Below are 16407 nucleotides of genomic sequence, written 5' to 3' on the forward strand. Positions count from 1 at the left end.
TAAAAAGAACGAAAATTTGCATTTGCAGTAACATGGATGGGAGGGCATTAAGCTAAGTGAAATAAGTCAGAGAAAGACAAATACCATATGATATTACTTACCAATGGAAATCTAACTAGTGAATAAAAACAAAAAATAAGCAGCCTCATAGATATAGAGAACAAACTAGAGGTTACCAGTGGAGAGAGGGAAGGGGGCAATAAAGGGGTAGGGAAAAAAGGGTTACTATAGGATTACTTGAAATCATATATGTGAAACTTCTGAAAACTGTGAAACAATAAAGCACTATAGAATTGAAACTTTCATTCAATTCAAACAAAAAAAGAAAAAGACAAATATAGGCTTTGAAAGAAAGTTAAATTCACTTTTTTAAAGAGAAGAATCTTACAGATATCCGCGAAGAAATAATTTAAAAGGTCCATTAGTCATATTAAAATTAAACGAATAAAATGGTGAATTTTATATGTAAAACATGTCTCAATAAAGTTGCTAAAAAACAGTAAATAGATGGAGAATTTCTGGCACTTTGCTCTTTTAGTTTTCATCCCACAAAGTAAATATATTTTGAAGGCAGAGAGCCTCCAACATCAGTGCTTAAAGGGATCAGGCAAGGGATTGCAAACTTGTGCAATCCCCTCACATCTAGACAGCCAGTGGTTTGACTCCAGAAGGTCGTCACACAAACGGGTACAACTAACGACTCCAGATCATCTAATTTTTAAAAAGAACTGGAAATATACTTTTGGGAATTAAAATATTGGCAGCAACATGTGAGTCACAGAGAATTCACTTAAGAGATCAAATTGGCCCCGGGACACCATTCTGCAAAGTGAGTGGAGGAATACCTTGGGCCCACTGTGTGTGTCTTTTTGTGTGTAAGATCTACTCCATGACCCAAAGTTTAAAATGTGTAATAAATTTAAATTTGGAAAAAGGAATACCTTTGTAAGAAAACTTTGATGGGCCAAGAAAAGCTTTTGTAATGAATATGCGTAGCTTTCACTGTGAGTCAAATACCATGCAAATTTACAACTATGTCAAAGAAAGTGATACAGGAGCTTGGATATGAAGTGAGGTTCTAGAATGCTCATTCTCCAGAGTAACAATCCGAGCCAAGAAAGATTCACTGCCCAGCCCCCAGCTTCATGGGCGGACTTCCAGAGATGTTGCCCAAGTCAGTGATTATGCAACGTTATTCTTATAATAAAATAATTATTTTAATGAAGTATTTGCAATAATTTTAAACATCTGATCAAGAAGATTATACACAAATATGGGAGTGTGCTGCACTTTACCAAAAAATAAAGCTAAGCTTGTTTTCAATATACAAAAACAACTTTAGGTATAGATCTCTTCTTACAGGACTTTTTTTAACATATACATAATTTATAGCATTTTTACATAATAACTTGCTGAAACAGAAAATGTGGCCAATTTAAAACTTACTACAGTCAGAATATGGCCATAACAGTCCCAAAGGGAAGAACAGGATGAAGAATAACATACTTGAGGTTTTTTTTTCTCTCCCCTGAATTCTTTTTCTAAGAAGCACAGTTTCCTCCCCCAACCCCTTTTTAAAAAACCTTCTTTGGAGGATTTACTCACTTTTTCTGTATGTGATTCTAACTACAGTTATTATTTTTCACCAGCTACATGCCACAAAAGTCGAATTTTAAAAAAAATTAGAGGGTTTGCTTTGAAAAATGTCAGCCTCCTCTTCAGAGGAGTATACATGTAACATGCTTCTCATAATATATATGCAGAGCCAAGATGTTCAAGAGTAAGATGCTGACATTACCTTTTGTGTACAGAACCCAAAATGGAATCCATTGTTAAAAATTTCTAATCATCAATTAGGACTTTTTTTAAATGCAACAAGATGCTTAAAACTTAGGCTAAAAGAGTTTATAAAACTATCCTTCTTGAGATTTAAAGCAATACACAAAACAAAGAATAACTTCTTTCTTTTGAAATACTGTAATTTGAAAATGTTTGACACATTTTCCTTTTTGGTTGGGCTGCGATTTTTTTTTTTTTTTCCCTGTCAACAAAATATGTACTGGCTGCTTTGGAGTTCTAATTAGATCTGCCTCCTCTTAGGTGTATAAAGCATATTTCTTGTTACGAGTCCATTTTCATTTTCCCTCCATCAATTTGGAGGCAGTACCCCATCATTCCTTTGTATACTCACTTCTTTTCCATTTTTCAATGAGGTATACCAGCAGCTTCAATGTATAGCATCCTTCCCTGACAAGGATGTCCCCTTGGTATCAGAAGCAGCACGTAGTGACGTGAACCAGGGAACCTCGGGCACAAACTATCACCATTTGTCAATGTATTGACATCAATGGGTCTCAGCTGACCTAAGTCACCACCATGGCATCTTTCCCTGTGGCTTGTCACCTTCAACCACAGAAGGTGACTGTCACAGTTAGCTTAGCAACTTCTGATTCCAGCTCAGAAAACCTAATGCTTTGAGTCAGGTTCCATGTAGGATGAAATACATAGTTTCCTGGTAAGTAAAGACTCCCCCTCTTGTCCCCCTGCCTCTCAGTGCAGGATGTAACAGGGAGAGACACCTTACCTGTTAACAAGTGAAGCAGGCAGGAACAAACAGAGCCTTGCTGTAATTAAACATGTACGAAGGCAGAGGCCTACTACGGTGGAAACCGTATGTCACAACCAATTTTCAGGAGACAAAGCTGAATCCTAGTCATTAAGAACCTCATGGGATATATAAGCACGATTTAGTAAAAGTTTATAACTGTAAACAATGGTCTCCCCTACTGGTGATTATTTTCTAGAAACGAAATGTCAGGACTGCACAACAACGCTCTTGACGTCTTCTTTGGCAGTAAGTAGCAAGGGTCTGGATGCCAGGGCTGTGGTCACTTCAGGAGGGCCAGGTATAGAGCTCGGGAATACTTCATATCCCTCTCCTGCTCCATACAGAAGATCAGGTCCCTGAGGCAGATTCTCGTGATTCTTGGACGAACCAGCTGCTTGCTGGCTGTCAGACTGGATGTCCCAGAGGCAAACAGGTTGTCTTTTAAACCCTAAACAAAATAAAGGGAGAAGCAAGTATAAAGTAAGCCATCTTTCAAAGAGAATCTGTCAGTTCAGCAAGAGCCTGCTCTCCTCTGGCTCCTGAGTTAGGTGCTGGAGGTCACATCACGATGGAGCTCGACCCGGTCCTCCAGCAGTGCAGCTACACTTCTGCACAGGATCTCATCTTTCCTACAACGCTGTGGCAAGTGACATGGGCGCTGTCCCCACTAAGTAAATGAGGAACCTGAGCTGGGACAGGTTGACACAACCTGTTTAAGGCCAGACAGCAACACTGAGCAAAGACTCAATTTTTAACTTCATCTAAAGTGAATGCTCTTGGTCTGTTCTGTGTTGTGTTGCTGCTTAGTCACTTAATCGTGTCCAATTCTGCGACCTCATGGACTGTCGTCTCCCAGGCTCTTCTGTCCATGGGATTTCCCAGGCAAGAATATTGGAGTGGGTTGCCAATTCCTTCTCCAGGGGATCTTCCCAGATCAGTGATTGAACCTGCATCTCTTGCCTTGGCAGGTAGATTCTTTACCATTGTGTCACCTGGGATACCATATCAGGTACAAACTCATTACCTGCTTCCCTTTAGCCTTACTTCTCACTGCCAAGATCAGCAAGAGGCCATTCCAGGCCAAACGACTTATCCTTTAAGACTCATTTCAAATGGGTCTACTTGCCTTCTCCTTTCCTTCAAGAATTCTCACTGTGGCCATTGCTTTACACTGTAATTTGTACATGCCATACCCACTAGATTGTAAGCTTTCTGAGGACAGGGACTATCATTTCTATGTCATCTAGGGCTTAGCCAAGTACACAGGACAACACAGATTATCAGCAATACTTTCTCAATTGAACAATTCAGTGTGAGTTCTAAATGTCATTCAAAATAGAATGAAACCCAATATTTCTATATTAAGATATTAAATTCTCTTATCAGTATGTCTATACATCACTATTAAAAAAAAGACTGGAAGAAATAATAATACAGAATACTCAGACATAGAATAATTTGGCAGAAATGAATCCTTTATTCTCTCATTCTTTTATTTATTTATTTTTACTATACTTTGTTTCAAAACCATCTCAACTGGAATGGCAATCCTCCTTTCCCTACTCAAAAGACTTTCTTCTAAAGGAAAGCTATCTACCTAACATGGGAAGTGAATCTGATGGTTCCATTACTATATTTTTATAACCATCAAATTTTAATTACTCCCTCTTTCTTTCTTTTTTTTTTTGCTTTGTTTTATTTTGATGGAAGGTAAGGAAATTCTCTTGAAGGTCTCCAAAACACTATGGTCAAAGCAAGTCAACTTAACCCCATACATGTTCAGAGAATGACTGGGAACATTTTATTTCACAAATAAACTTTCCTTCAAAGATGTTATTCCCTTTTGAAGGCATATGATATCACAATCACATTTCTATAATCATTAGGTTAAACTTATTCAGAAGCATCCATGAAACAAGTTTTATAAAGTCCTGATTTTAAAAAAAGAACAAGAAGACTACCCTCGGCTACGCAATTGCCTGGTTACTTCTCCTGGAGACCGTCTGGTGTAGAGCCTGTCTTTCATCACCTTTGCAGGTGTCTTGGTACAAATTTATACAAATACAAGTGCCAGCCTCTGTAGCTCTGACTGAGCATGACAGTCAAGCACCAGTACATCACTCTCCCCTGCACTGTTACTTAAAGGCCGTGTAACAAACATGAAATCTTAACTCTTGTAAATTATTACTGTCAAAATACATAAGATTTTTACAGAATGGGCCCACCAACTCAGCTTTGAAATGCTGGATAAAAGGACACATTAGGAAGAAAGTTAATGAAACACATGACTGAGCGGCAATTTTGTTGTATAAAGGAGTCATCTGTTTAAAACTACCACACATTTAACTAAAGGCATTTTTCATAGCCAAAGATTAGACTTGCTGAAGCTGAATCTATATGTTTACAAATGTTTCCTACCAAGAATTCACCAAAAATCACCCATGCAGTGTTTGACATGAATCTTAAATTAAATGGTTAGATGGATACACTAGGCCTTGGCAATTTCATTTCTATGTAAATATCCAGAAATATGTCATGTCTTTTGATAAAAGACATGTATGAGAATGTCTGCAGTACTATTCATAATGGCCCTAAACTAGAAACAATCCAAACGCCCACAAAGAACAGAATAAACTGTGGACTATGCACACAAATGGAATACTACATAGCAGGAATAAAGAGTAATGTGGACAAGTCACAAAAATGATCAATGAAAGGAATACACATGGTTTGATTCCATTTCTAGATTTAATAACAGGCAAAGCTGTAGAAGTCAGGATAAGGATTCTCTTTAAGGGAGAAGAATGGTAACCAGAAAAGGGGACAGGAGAGGTTTGCTGGGATTCTGGTGCTGTTCTCTTCCTTGACCTGAGGACTGTCTGCATGGGTATGTTCATGCTATGAAAATTTAGTGAGCTAACTTATGATCTGTGTACTTTTCTGCATTGATGTTATACTTCAATAAAAAAAATTTAAATTGCCACCCAAAGTCTTGTGTATGTAGGAAATAAAAAGGGAAGTGAAGAGGAAAAAGAGGACAGAAAATAAGGCAAAGTTATTAAATAGAAAAAAAAATGAAGGAAAACTGATCATCTGGGTAAGGAACAAAGGGGTCGCAGTTCATGCTGGTCACGTGAGCAGCCTGAAGGATCCCCGGGAAAGAGCCACATTGCAGCTGCCAGCACAGGGTTGAAAAGGAGGTCATTCCAACAGGATGCCGCGAAAGGCCTGAGGCAATGTTATAAATGAAACAAACCCCAAGGGACATGCAGTAACCCAACAGAAATGTCTTTTATAATTCACAACTCTATGAAGGTGACAGCATTCTCTTCTCCCAAACCAGTGGCTGGCTTGGAAAGTCAGTCTTTCTTGAACTTAGATACAAGTATATAGCAATTTTATTCCTAGGCTGATGATGTGGGAAAATCCACAGTCTGACTTGTCAGCTTCCCACTGACCTGGCCAGAACAGTCAGCTACCTCTTAATTATCCACGGTAAGGAGGGTGGAACCCAGAGCTATAAAAACTCAAAATCTGCCCTCACCATCAGTTTTCATTTTCTTCTTTCTCACCAAGTCTTTTTGCCCAAAGTTGTCTAGGACTGATTTCTGGTTATGCTATTCAGTCAATGCCAAAGAACACAAATGTAGTTAGGAGATGAGAAGTTGTAAGAAGGAAAATAAAAACCTCTTGGGACAATGTACTATTTGTTTCTGAAACAGAAGGTTTTCCCAATTGACTTTCTATATGAACATACTCCTTAATTTGTATTCTTCATTTAGATGAAAAGAGGATAAAATAGAAGATGAAATTCAATGAAGATGAAAGAAATAATTCACTTACTAAGTGTACAACAGATGTTTTCAGAAGCATAACCAAACCTAAATGTAAGCATTCTCTAAAACTGCCAGGTCAATTAAGTTAGCCTTTCATTAAGTTGTTCAATTATATCAGTAATCAAAGCTTCATATTTTTAGAGGAACTTTTTTGATCTAATAAGGAACACTTGAACACTGTCAGTTATCAGTAAGTAATTAAAAATAACCAATTATCCATATTTCTCAATACAGCAGGTAGATGCTGTGAGGTAAAACTTTTATAAGCGTCTCTACCTATGTTTTCTTAAATTATGTTACTGCTATTCTAGCGAATTCATGCTAGCCCATGTACTAATTAAATTCAAAAGTTATCTGGGGGACTTCCCAGGTGGTCTAGTGGTTAAGAATCAATCTCCCAATGCAGGCGACATGGTTTTGATCCCTGGTCTAGGAAGATTCCACATGCTGTGGAGCAACTAAATCTACATGCCACAACTACTGAGCCCATTCATCCCTAGGGTCCATGCTCTGCAGCCAGAGAAGCCACTGCAATGAGAAGCCCGGGCCCTGCAGTGAGAGAGTAGCCCCTGCTCACCACTAGAGAAAGCCTACATGCAGCAACGAAGACTCAGCACCGTCAAAAATAAACTAGTTTAATAAATAAATAAATTAAAAAATTAAAATACACAGGGGGATTGAATGGTGGTGCATATAGGTTGTCTCCTCCATAGTAACCTCAGAAAAATTACTTAACTTCTCTGTGCTTTAGTTTCCTAATCTGCAAAACAGGAATAGTAACTGAGATTGGCCTAAGGATTAAATAGGAACAATACCTGGCATACAGTATATTCTCTATAAATGTCATTTGTCAGCTGGGAGGCATTGAAGGTTTGTAAATCGGAAATAGTATAACCCTAGTTCCAAGATCTTTCTTGCATCCCCTAGTTAAATCTAATTAAATGTTCCCGCCTAAATCCTATTCTTGTAAGTAAGTCCTGGTTAAAGAAATACTGATAATTTGTCCTGCCACCCCAACTGTGATAGGAAGGTTTTCACAAGCTCCTCAAATCAAATAGTGGAAGAGTGGCAGTGCTGCCTTACAGAACCAACCAGGCTCATCAGCACCATCGCCATGAACCAATGTCCATTCCTTCCACTCCAGTCTCTGAATCGTAAGACCAAGCAAAACACAAACGTGTCCTTGAATCTTAACAGTTAACTAGGAACAAAAGTTGGACATTTTTACCTCTAGAAGGCCTGAACTTCCAGGCCTGAGGGGCAACACAGAGCAGAAATTATGGATACTGAGCCGTGTTGTTGCCTGCCCTCTGCTGGTCAACAAGCAGAACTCTTGAGGTAATAGATCCTTCACCTCTATCACCTTTATTTCAGAACACAGACAACTCTGCATGTTAATTTCCACCCTCGAATTTTGTCACCTCTAAATTTCTGTGTTTCAGCAGTCTTTTACAGAAGTTATATGTCTAAATGGACTGATGTGACACGTAATCCTGGGTTCTGAATCCTAATTCTGGGCTTCCACTGTGGCTCAGCTGGTAAAGCTGAATTCTACTTCTAGTTGTGCAATTATGAGAGCTATAAAGACAATACTGGATGTCCTGTGCTAATGACCACTCTCATCTTTATCTCCGAAAGAACACCTTCTTAAATTCTAGACCTCATTGTTCAACTCCCTAATAAAGAATGCGGCAAGTCATTTTTGTTGTTGTTTAGTCACTCAGTTGTGTCAGACTCTTGCGAGTAGCCCGCTAGGCTCCTCTGTCGTGGGATTTCCCAGGCAAGAATACTTGAGTATGTTTGCCATTTCCTTCTCGAGGGGATATTCCCAACCCAGGGATCAAACCTGTGTTTCCTGCATTGGCAGGTGGATTCTTTACCAGAGGCTGGGGAAGACAGCTCTAAGTCATTACTTCTCCTGTTTTCCTCTTCTCTTTCTCACTTAAAGGAATGGTAAAACCATTCACCTCCAATGCCTAAGCCAGAAAACTGGGTGTCACCCTCAAACCTACTTTCCATATCCCAACTATCATTTCTTATTAGTTCTACCTCCTTAATAGTTTCCAAATAATCCACATCTTTCTACATTTTCACCTCCATGCCTGAGATTACTTCATCAGCCTTCTAAGAAATCTTCCTGTTTTCAGTATCAATAGTGTTCACACTGCAGTGAGAATGATCTTTCTCAAATAAGTAATCTGGTAATACCATTTTCCTATTTAAAATGCTCCAGTGGCTAAAAATCTTCTCCAGGACCAAGTCCAAGTATCTAACCATGACACAGTCAACCATGAGCACGCCAAAGCTTCTCTCCACATTTTCATCTCTCATTTCCTTCTTACTACTCAAATTATTGATCATGCCATAGAATATGTTTTCCAGTTTGTTCGAGAGAGTTACTTCTCTCCTCCTGGGATTCCTTCTCCAATCTCTGTCCTATCCTTCAATCACAGCACCTGACTAAGTTCTTCAATACTCAACTCAGGTAACGTGTTTTTCCAATGTCACAAACACACTTAGCCCTGGCTGAGATGAGGGGCATCTCCCGTGGACTTCAGTGCTCTCTACTTTACCATCACATGTATTTAATGCAACACAACTACTTCTCTAATAACTTGCCCACTCACTGGAAAGGAAGGATTTTAGACTTGTGAATATTTTATATATATGGCACTTACTGCTATCCAATCTACATGTTGTACACTTCTGCACAAAGTATGACTCAATAATATCAGTTATGTGAATGACCAAAACAGTGAAAATGAGCCATACTACGGGCTTTTAAATCAAGATCCTGCTGCTATTCTTACCTTTAAGCCAAATAATCTGGGAGAAGAGCTGAAAGGTAAAGTCTTTTGATGACTTGTTCTTCTACATTATTCATCCCCACCAAGCTGCCACCAGATGGTATTTACTCAAAAGGCTATTTTCTGTCACTTTCTCCAAACAGTCAGCAAGTCTTCAACCCACCAAGTAATACAACACACAAGAACACCAAGTAACCAAATAAATGTCAATTCTGAAAAGCAGTAACTTACTGCAAGCTGATAAGCCTGTGTCCTCTTCATACTCTGGTTATTTTCTTTAACCTTTAATTAAGACACTTACAAAGTCCTCCAAAAACTCAAGTAAACTATGTCTAGAAACAAGTTTTATCTATTATTCTATAAGAATTTCTTTAAAGGATTGCCAGTAAAAGATTTTTCTTTCAGAGCCAGCTTTAATTTTATCCTTTCAGGATTGTAAATGTTTAAAAAAAAAAAGCTACAGTATCTGTAAGGATTGCTGTGCCTCACGAGCAAAGGTAGGTTTACCAGTATATTTAAATGTATTAATAGCAGCTTTGTTTAACTGAAACTCTGGCAATTCTAGAGTTGACGAATTGCATATAGACTGATGGAAAATGATACTAGAAAGAAATATGAATTTACAGGGAAAATGAAAGAGCACTAGAAATGATAAATGTTAAAAAGCTGTTTTTATTTTCATAAGTTCTTTAAGAGACATATGACCAAGTAATAACAATGTACTATGGAAGTTAAAACATGCAGAAGTGAAACAGGTGAAGACAAATAACACAAAGGATGGGAGGGATTTATATAATGGAATTCTACAGTTAAAAGGTTTTTACATGGTATGTGAAGTGGCATTAATTCAAAATTGTGTAAGCAGTTAACAATACATACTGTACCTTTAGACAGATCTGTATAGCAACCATTAAAAAAAAAATAAAAGAGGTATAGTTAAAAAGTTAAAAGAGGATATAGAATGGTATACTAAAACACGACTTGATTGACTCAAAAGATGAAAAGAAAGGAGAAACAATAACAGCAACAAAAACAAGGACAAACAAAGCAGCACTATGGTACACTCAAGTCCAATCACAGTAATAATTGCATTAAACGTAAATGAACTCAACTGTCCACATAAATTTTCATACTGGATACAAACCCAAAACTCAATTACATGCTGCTCTAGGTGGCACTAGTGGTAAAGAACCCCGCTGCCAATGCAGGAGAGGAAGAGATGCAGGTTTGATCCCCGGGAAGACCCCCTGGAGGGGGGCACAGCAGCCCACTCTAGGAGAACCCCATGGACAGAGGACACGACTGAAAGGTCCACAGGGAGGCAGAGAGTCCACGACTGAAGTGACCTAGCCCTAGCCATAAGAAATCAGCTTTAAATAAAGACACAGATAGGCTGGAAGTAAAAGAATGGAGAAACGATAAATCATGCAAATACTAAGCATAAGAAGTGCTGGCGTGGTATGTGAATTTATCACAACGAAAAATACAAACAACTGGCACAGTCTGATAAGTCAAACAAACAAGTTGTAGTAAACATTTCAATAACAACTTATATTTACTGTTTTCAAAACTGTCTATAATTCTTAGTAGAAATTGCATAAATAGGAATTTAAGAACATACTCTAACTAGGTACTGCTGCAATACTTAAGACAGATACACTGTTTTCCATGAAAACCTGGGTTTTAACTGACAACATTAATTGAAAATCTGAACATTTTATTTAGTAATATTTCACAGAGAAATTTAGTGTTATTTTAACTAAGTAAATACTTGTATTGCTGTTTTCTCTTTTTTTTTATTCTTGTGTTTTTATGTCATTTTCTCTCCTTTACTATCATTTAAAGGGGATTTGGGAAGGATGAAAGATAAACCTGTAATGTGCAATTCAACTTATTTCACAGGCAGTCCCTGAAGATAGCTGACAAAGAGTCAGCCTTTGAATCTCTGGAAAATTTTAAAGATCCAACTAAAATTCAGATTTATGTTTAAGTCATTTATGAAAGAGAGGCAGATTTGTTAATGAAAGTGTGAACAAAGTTAAATGTGAAAAAATATACCTCAAAACATAAAAAGCTGCTTCTTTATCTAAAATGATACATGCTCTCAATTCTAATGTATCTAAATGATATTTATAGAAACAAATCTGTTGAAATATCTAATTCTGTTTGTCCCCTAGTAGATTTTAAACTGCTGTGTTCCCTGAATCATTTCATGCTTAATATTTCAATTATAATCTACTTTAGACCCTCAAAAATCATGAAAACTACTAAATTGGTAAACAAAATAACATCTATGTAAGATTGATCATTCAAATACCCTTAAGAATTCAACTCGGTTGTCTGTTTCAAAATACACCCATTTCTAAGGTATGAAAAAAATTGTCCATAAATAATTTTTAATGCTTAAATAAAAATTTAAAAACCCAAGTATTATCCTTATAGGCTACCTTAGAAGTTCACATTCCTGCACCATGTTCCATACATAAATAGAACCTTAACCTTTGAAGAGGGCAGAGAGAAATGGTATAGATATAATAAATGAAAAGTTGTAGAAACTGGAACATTTTGAAATGTCTGATCACATCTGTTACTAACAAAGGAATGGGAAAATAGGCATTCACACAGTGGTAGAAACTGGCATAAACTTCTTGGAAAGTAACACAGAAATATCTACTAAAATTTAAGATGTGAATATCCTTTGACCCAGAGTCCCACTTCTAGAAATCAAGTCTGCAAAATAAATGGGTACATGATGATAGAGAATGCTAACTATTTAAAATAACCAAATGAAAATATTTTAAATGTCTATCAGTGGATTATAGAACTATGGCACAAAAGTATGTAACCAGTGCAGGAAAATGTCCAATATACACTGTTCCACAAGTTGTAAAACAGTACTTTTAGGATGATTCCATTATAGTGGTTAAGAGCACAGACAAACATCAAATTCTTTGATATGTATCTGGGGTTCTCCATTTACTAACTGTGGAACTCTGGAAAAGTCATCTTCCTTATACCTTAATTTTTTCATTTAGAGAAAACAATAGTAGAGGAGTTAACAAAAATTAACAAAGGTAATACATTCTAAGTGCTTGATAAAGGTAAACTATAGTTATTAATATGCAATTGTGTGTATACACACACACACACACACACACACACATATATATATATATTTGATCATAGGTATGGAGTTGCCAATACCTGATAGATTTTCATCTATGAAAATGGCAGGTTCATAGGGTTTAACCTAATATACGTATGGATATTTCTGGAAAGGGTAACCCAAGAAACATAAGAGTTGTTTTTAATACTCTTTTATATCATTTTGACATTTTTCAACATGATCAGAGTTAACACTCCTTCTCCCAAATAAAAAGCTATTTACTCTAGCAGACACAGGAGACCTCTTTCTTACCCCCTCAATCAATAATCTACCTTTCGATTGTACTCTTCTAGAAACTGTGTCTTCTTCATTTCATAAGAAACTTGTAGGTCCTGGAAAGGATCTTAAGAGATTACATACCTAAGTAAACTCATACTAGTTTAAACAATGGAAGAAAGTTACCACTGAAATCTATCTAATATTATATTCCAAAGAGCTTTGGTTTTAATAATTCTATATAACTATCCTTAAAAAAAGTGGGTGGGAATTGAGAAGAAAAGTCAAGAAATGAGAACAAAATAATATTTTCTGACAGGTACAAAGAAATTAGTGGGGCACTCTGTGTTCGAGACCACAGGCCTAGTGCTTTGGAAGCCCTAGCTTGCTCCGTGTTGAAATGATTCTTTTATTTAAAAAATTTTTATTTATTTACTTAACTATGCCAGGTCTTAGTTGTAACATCTGGGATTTAGTTCCCTGACCAGAGATTGAACCCAAGCCACCTGCATTAGAAGTTTGGAGTCTTAGCTACTGGACTACCAGGGAAGATCCTGGAATGATTCTTGGAAAAGTAATAATTAGGATAATTAGTAATAAAATCCAGAAATTCCCTAACCATCTTCTCTGAAGAAGACAAAGCAATGGAACCCATCTCACTCTGCCTCCTGATATTTCCTCTCATCTGACAAGACATACACAAACCACCAAAGTTCCATTTGTTCTTGGACAGAACACCTTCCAGTAAGTACCATCACTGCCTTTCCAGGATGTCCCACCTTTCCCAGACTTCATTTGTGGCTATGAGCAGGAAGTTGCTGCTGAGTCCTTGTTTTAAAAAAACAGGTACATCATTACCTGGCACTTAACTAGCTAATTTTCACTTCCTTGAAGGCGCATATCAGCAAAGAACAGAAATAATGGGAGGGGGACAGGAAATACTGTTGTTAGGGATTAGCATGGAGGGAAAAAAATAGCTACCCACCACACAGATTTTTTCAGAATCTTGGAGATAGTTCTTGGACTCCACTAAGCTATTCTTTTACTGAATAGGTGCAGGCATCCTAAGACATTGAGGTGTTGTTATTTAGTGTTGCTAAGTCATGTTACTCTTTCCAATCCCATGGACTATAGCCCGCCAGGCTCCTCTGTCTATGGGATTGTCCAGGCAAGAATACTGGAGTTGGTTGCTATTTCTTTCTCCAGGGGATCTTCCCGACCCAGGGATCGAACCTGCCTCTCCTACACTGGCAGGTGGATTCTATACCACTGAGCCACCTGGGAAGCTCAAGACACTGAGGATTTAATATTAAATCACGAGGAAAGGCAAATGTTTGTGCCACTATGATTCTGGTAAATTTTTTCTCAGGTATATTCAAATTAGTAGAATGCTCAAGTGATTTCAGGCTATCTATGAAGTGACTATCATTACTTTTATTTTTCATAAGAATGAAAATTTCAAAATAGTAAGCACTTAATATAAATTTATGAAGTTAATGCAAATTATTTCTTCTGAGTTTTCTCAAACCTTGTCACATACTTATAATGTAACAGCTCTAGAACATTCTTTTCAAAACAAGGCATTTTATTACTTGTTACATTGTTTCAGCCCTGCTTCATACGACACTGTGATTTTTCTTCAAACAATTTCAGTTTCTTTTCTTAAAAAAGCTTTATTTCCCACTTGATTTTTAAAATTTTATACCAGGTGCCAAAAAAATAAACACAGGTGAATTTTCAAGCCCTGAGATATCTTTACTTAAAACAGCCCAGGCCCTAATAATGTACTTTGCCCTTCAGAGGACTAGGGCTTCTAGCAGAGTAGGGCCACTCTTTGTTTAGGGCACCCAGACACAGACTAAAATAAAAGAAAACATACGGGAAAGATTCTTAAAGCACTTTTGTTTCTTTTACACCATCATTATTTATTTCTTTACCCTGAGTTATTTCATTGCTGTTTGCCCACAGTCTTCTGAAAATTCCCTTCCTTCTCCATACCCTGTTCCCCCTCAAATCAAAGTACTCTAATACTTTAGACATCAAATTGGAGCCAAAGAGAAAGGCAGGGTGCTACAACAGATACTATCACAAGACTCTCAGGTTCTGTACAAAAAAGTTCTAATAATATCTATAGCAAACTGTAATGAAACACTATTTGAGGTATTGGATTTTTTCAAAAGTTCATCTCTAAATACACATAAAAATTAATATAACTTTCTCAGAAATCACACTTCTGTAAGCTATGGCATGAAATATTCTTGCCAATGGAATTCAATACCCTATTTCTTTTTCCCTTTTAACTTTTTTACTTACTGTTATATTCCTAATGTTTAGAACAATTCCTGGCATATAAGCAGGCAAATATGGACTCCAATATTTCTTTTTTTATTTATTTATTTTTAATTAAAGCATAATTGCTTTATAGTATTGTCAACATACTATTCTAAAATGATCCTTTTTCACCTTCTTTCCCCTATAAGTCTACTCACAAAATACTGCAATGTGATGATTTCATTATTAATGTTACAGAGACACCATTAACCAATAAATGGTTAAGCATATAGATTTACAGTTTTGCTGTAGAATCATTTTATAGTTCTGTCCAAATAAAATTTGCTTGGCTAATAATATTTAAAGAATCCTTGGTTTAATACTAGTTACAAGTCTGCTTAAATTAAATGCCTTATTTTGAAGGTACACACACTTAAAAAGTACAATAAAGAAGAAATGAATTTTAGGGATGTATCTTTAATAGCTGGGAGAAATAGCAAAACGTTATCATTCTCTGACATTAATTTCTGAATTAGAATTCAACTGTGGAAAAAAATATATTTGTCTGAAAGCAATTCTGATTCAATAAAATTTGTATTTATTGCCAAGCAAAGTTTCAAAAAAGTCCCTTTTCTTCCCCTAAAATCTTCACAATTTTACAGGGCAGTACTCTAACCAGTTTCTAGACAGAAAGAGCATACACTGATCTATGTGGCAATAATTTCTTTGCTTTGTTTAGCAAATGAACACTCTTTAAAGCAACACAGACTAGGTATATAAATACTATAAGCACCATGTAGTTGATCTGACACTGTAACCACTTAATCTTAAGAGAAATACCAGATTTTCAAGCCAATGTGTTATAAGGTCAAAATAAAATCTATATTTTCAACAAAATAAATAGTTATGATGGCTGGATCATTAGTAAGTTAGGTAAACTATTTGAAAGTATTGCTAATTGACAAATCAAGGACAAAGTCAAAAAGGAAATCAAAATATGCATAGAAACAAATGAAAATGAAAACCTATGGGATTCAGTAAAAGCAGTGCTAAGGGGAAGGTTCATAGCATACAAGCTTACCTCAAGAAACAAGAGAAAAATAAAATAAATAAGCTAACTTTATACCTAAAGTAACTAGAAAAAGAAGAAATGAAGAACCCTAGGGTTGAACTGAGGGTTAGTAGAAGGAAAGAAATCATAAAAATTAGAGCAGAAATAAATGAAAAAGAAACAAAGGAGACTAAAGCAAAAACCAACAAAACTGAAAACTGGTTCTTTGAGAAGATAAAATAGACAAACCATTAGCTGTACTCATTGAGGAAAAAAAGGGAGAAGAAGCAAATCAACAAAATCAGAAATGAAAATGGAGAAATCACAATGAACAACACAGAAATAGAAGGGATCATAAGCAACTATATGCCACTAAAATGGACAACTTGGAAGAAATGGACGAATTCTTAGAAAAGTATAACGTTCTAAAACTGAACTAGGAAGAAATAAAA

General features: G+C 36.4%; 1 protein-coding gene across 2 annotated transcripts in view; it reads right to left on the bottom strand.

Moving 5' to 3' along the window:
• Positions 1 to 1198: 1198 nt before the first annotated feature.
• TAF4B (TATA-box binding protein associated factor 4b) overlaps positions 1199 to 16407 on the bottom strand; it is an 89541-nt gene continuing 74332 nt past the window's right edge. For both annotated transcript variants that reach the window (XM_043444278.1, XM_043444279.1), the window contains one exon: positions 1199 to 3056. In XM_043444278.1, the coding sequence (XP_043300213.1) occupies positions 2889 to 3056 (168 nt within the window). In that variant the 3' untranslated portion in view covers positions 1199 to 2888. The remainder of the gene's footprint in view (positions 3057 to 16407) is intronic.

Source organism: Cervus canadensis, chromosome 23 (genome assembly GCF_019320065.1).
Source record: "Cervus canadensis isolate Bull #8, Minnesota chromosome 23, ASM1932006v1, whole genome shotgun sequence".
Classification (NCBI taxonomy): Eukaryota; Metazoa; Chordata; class Mammalia; order Artiodactyla; family Cervidae; genus Cervus; species Cervus canadensis.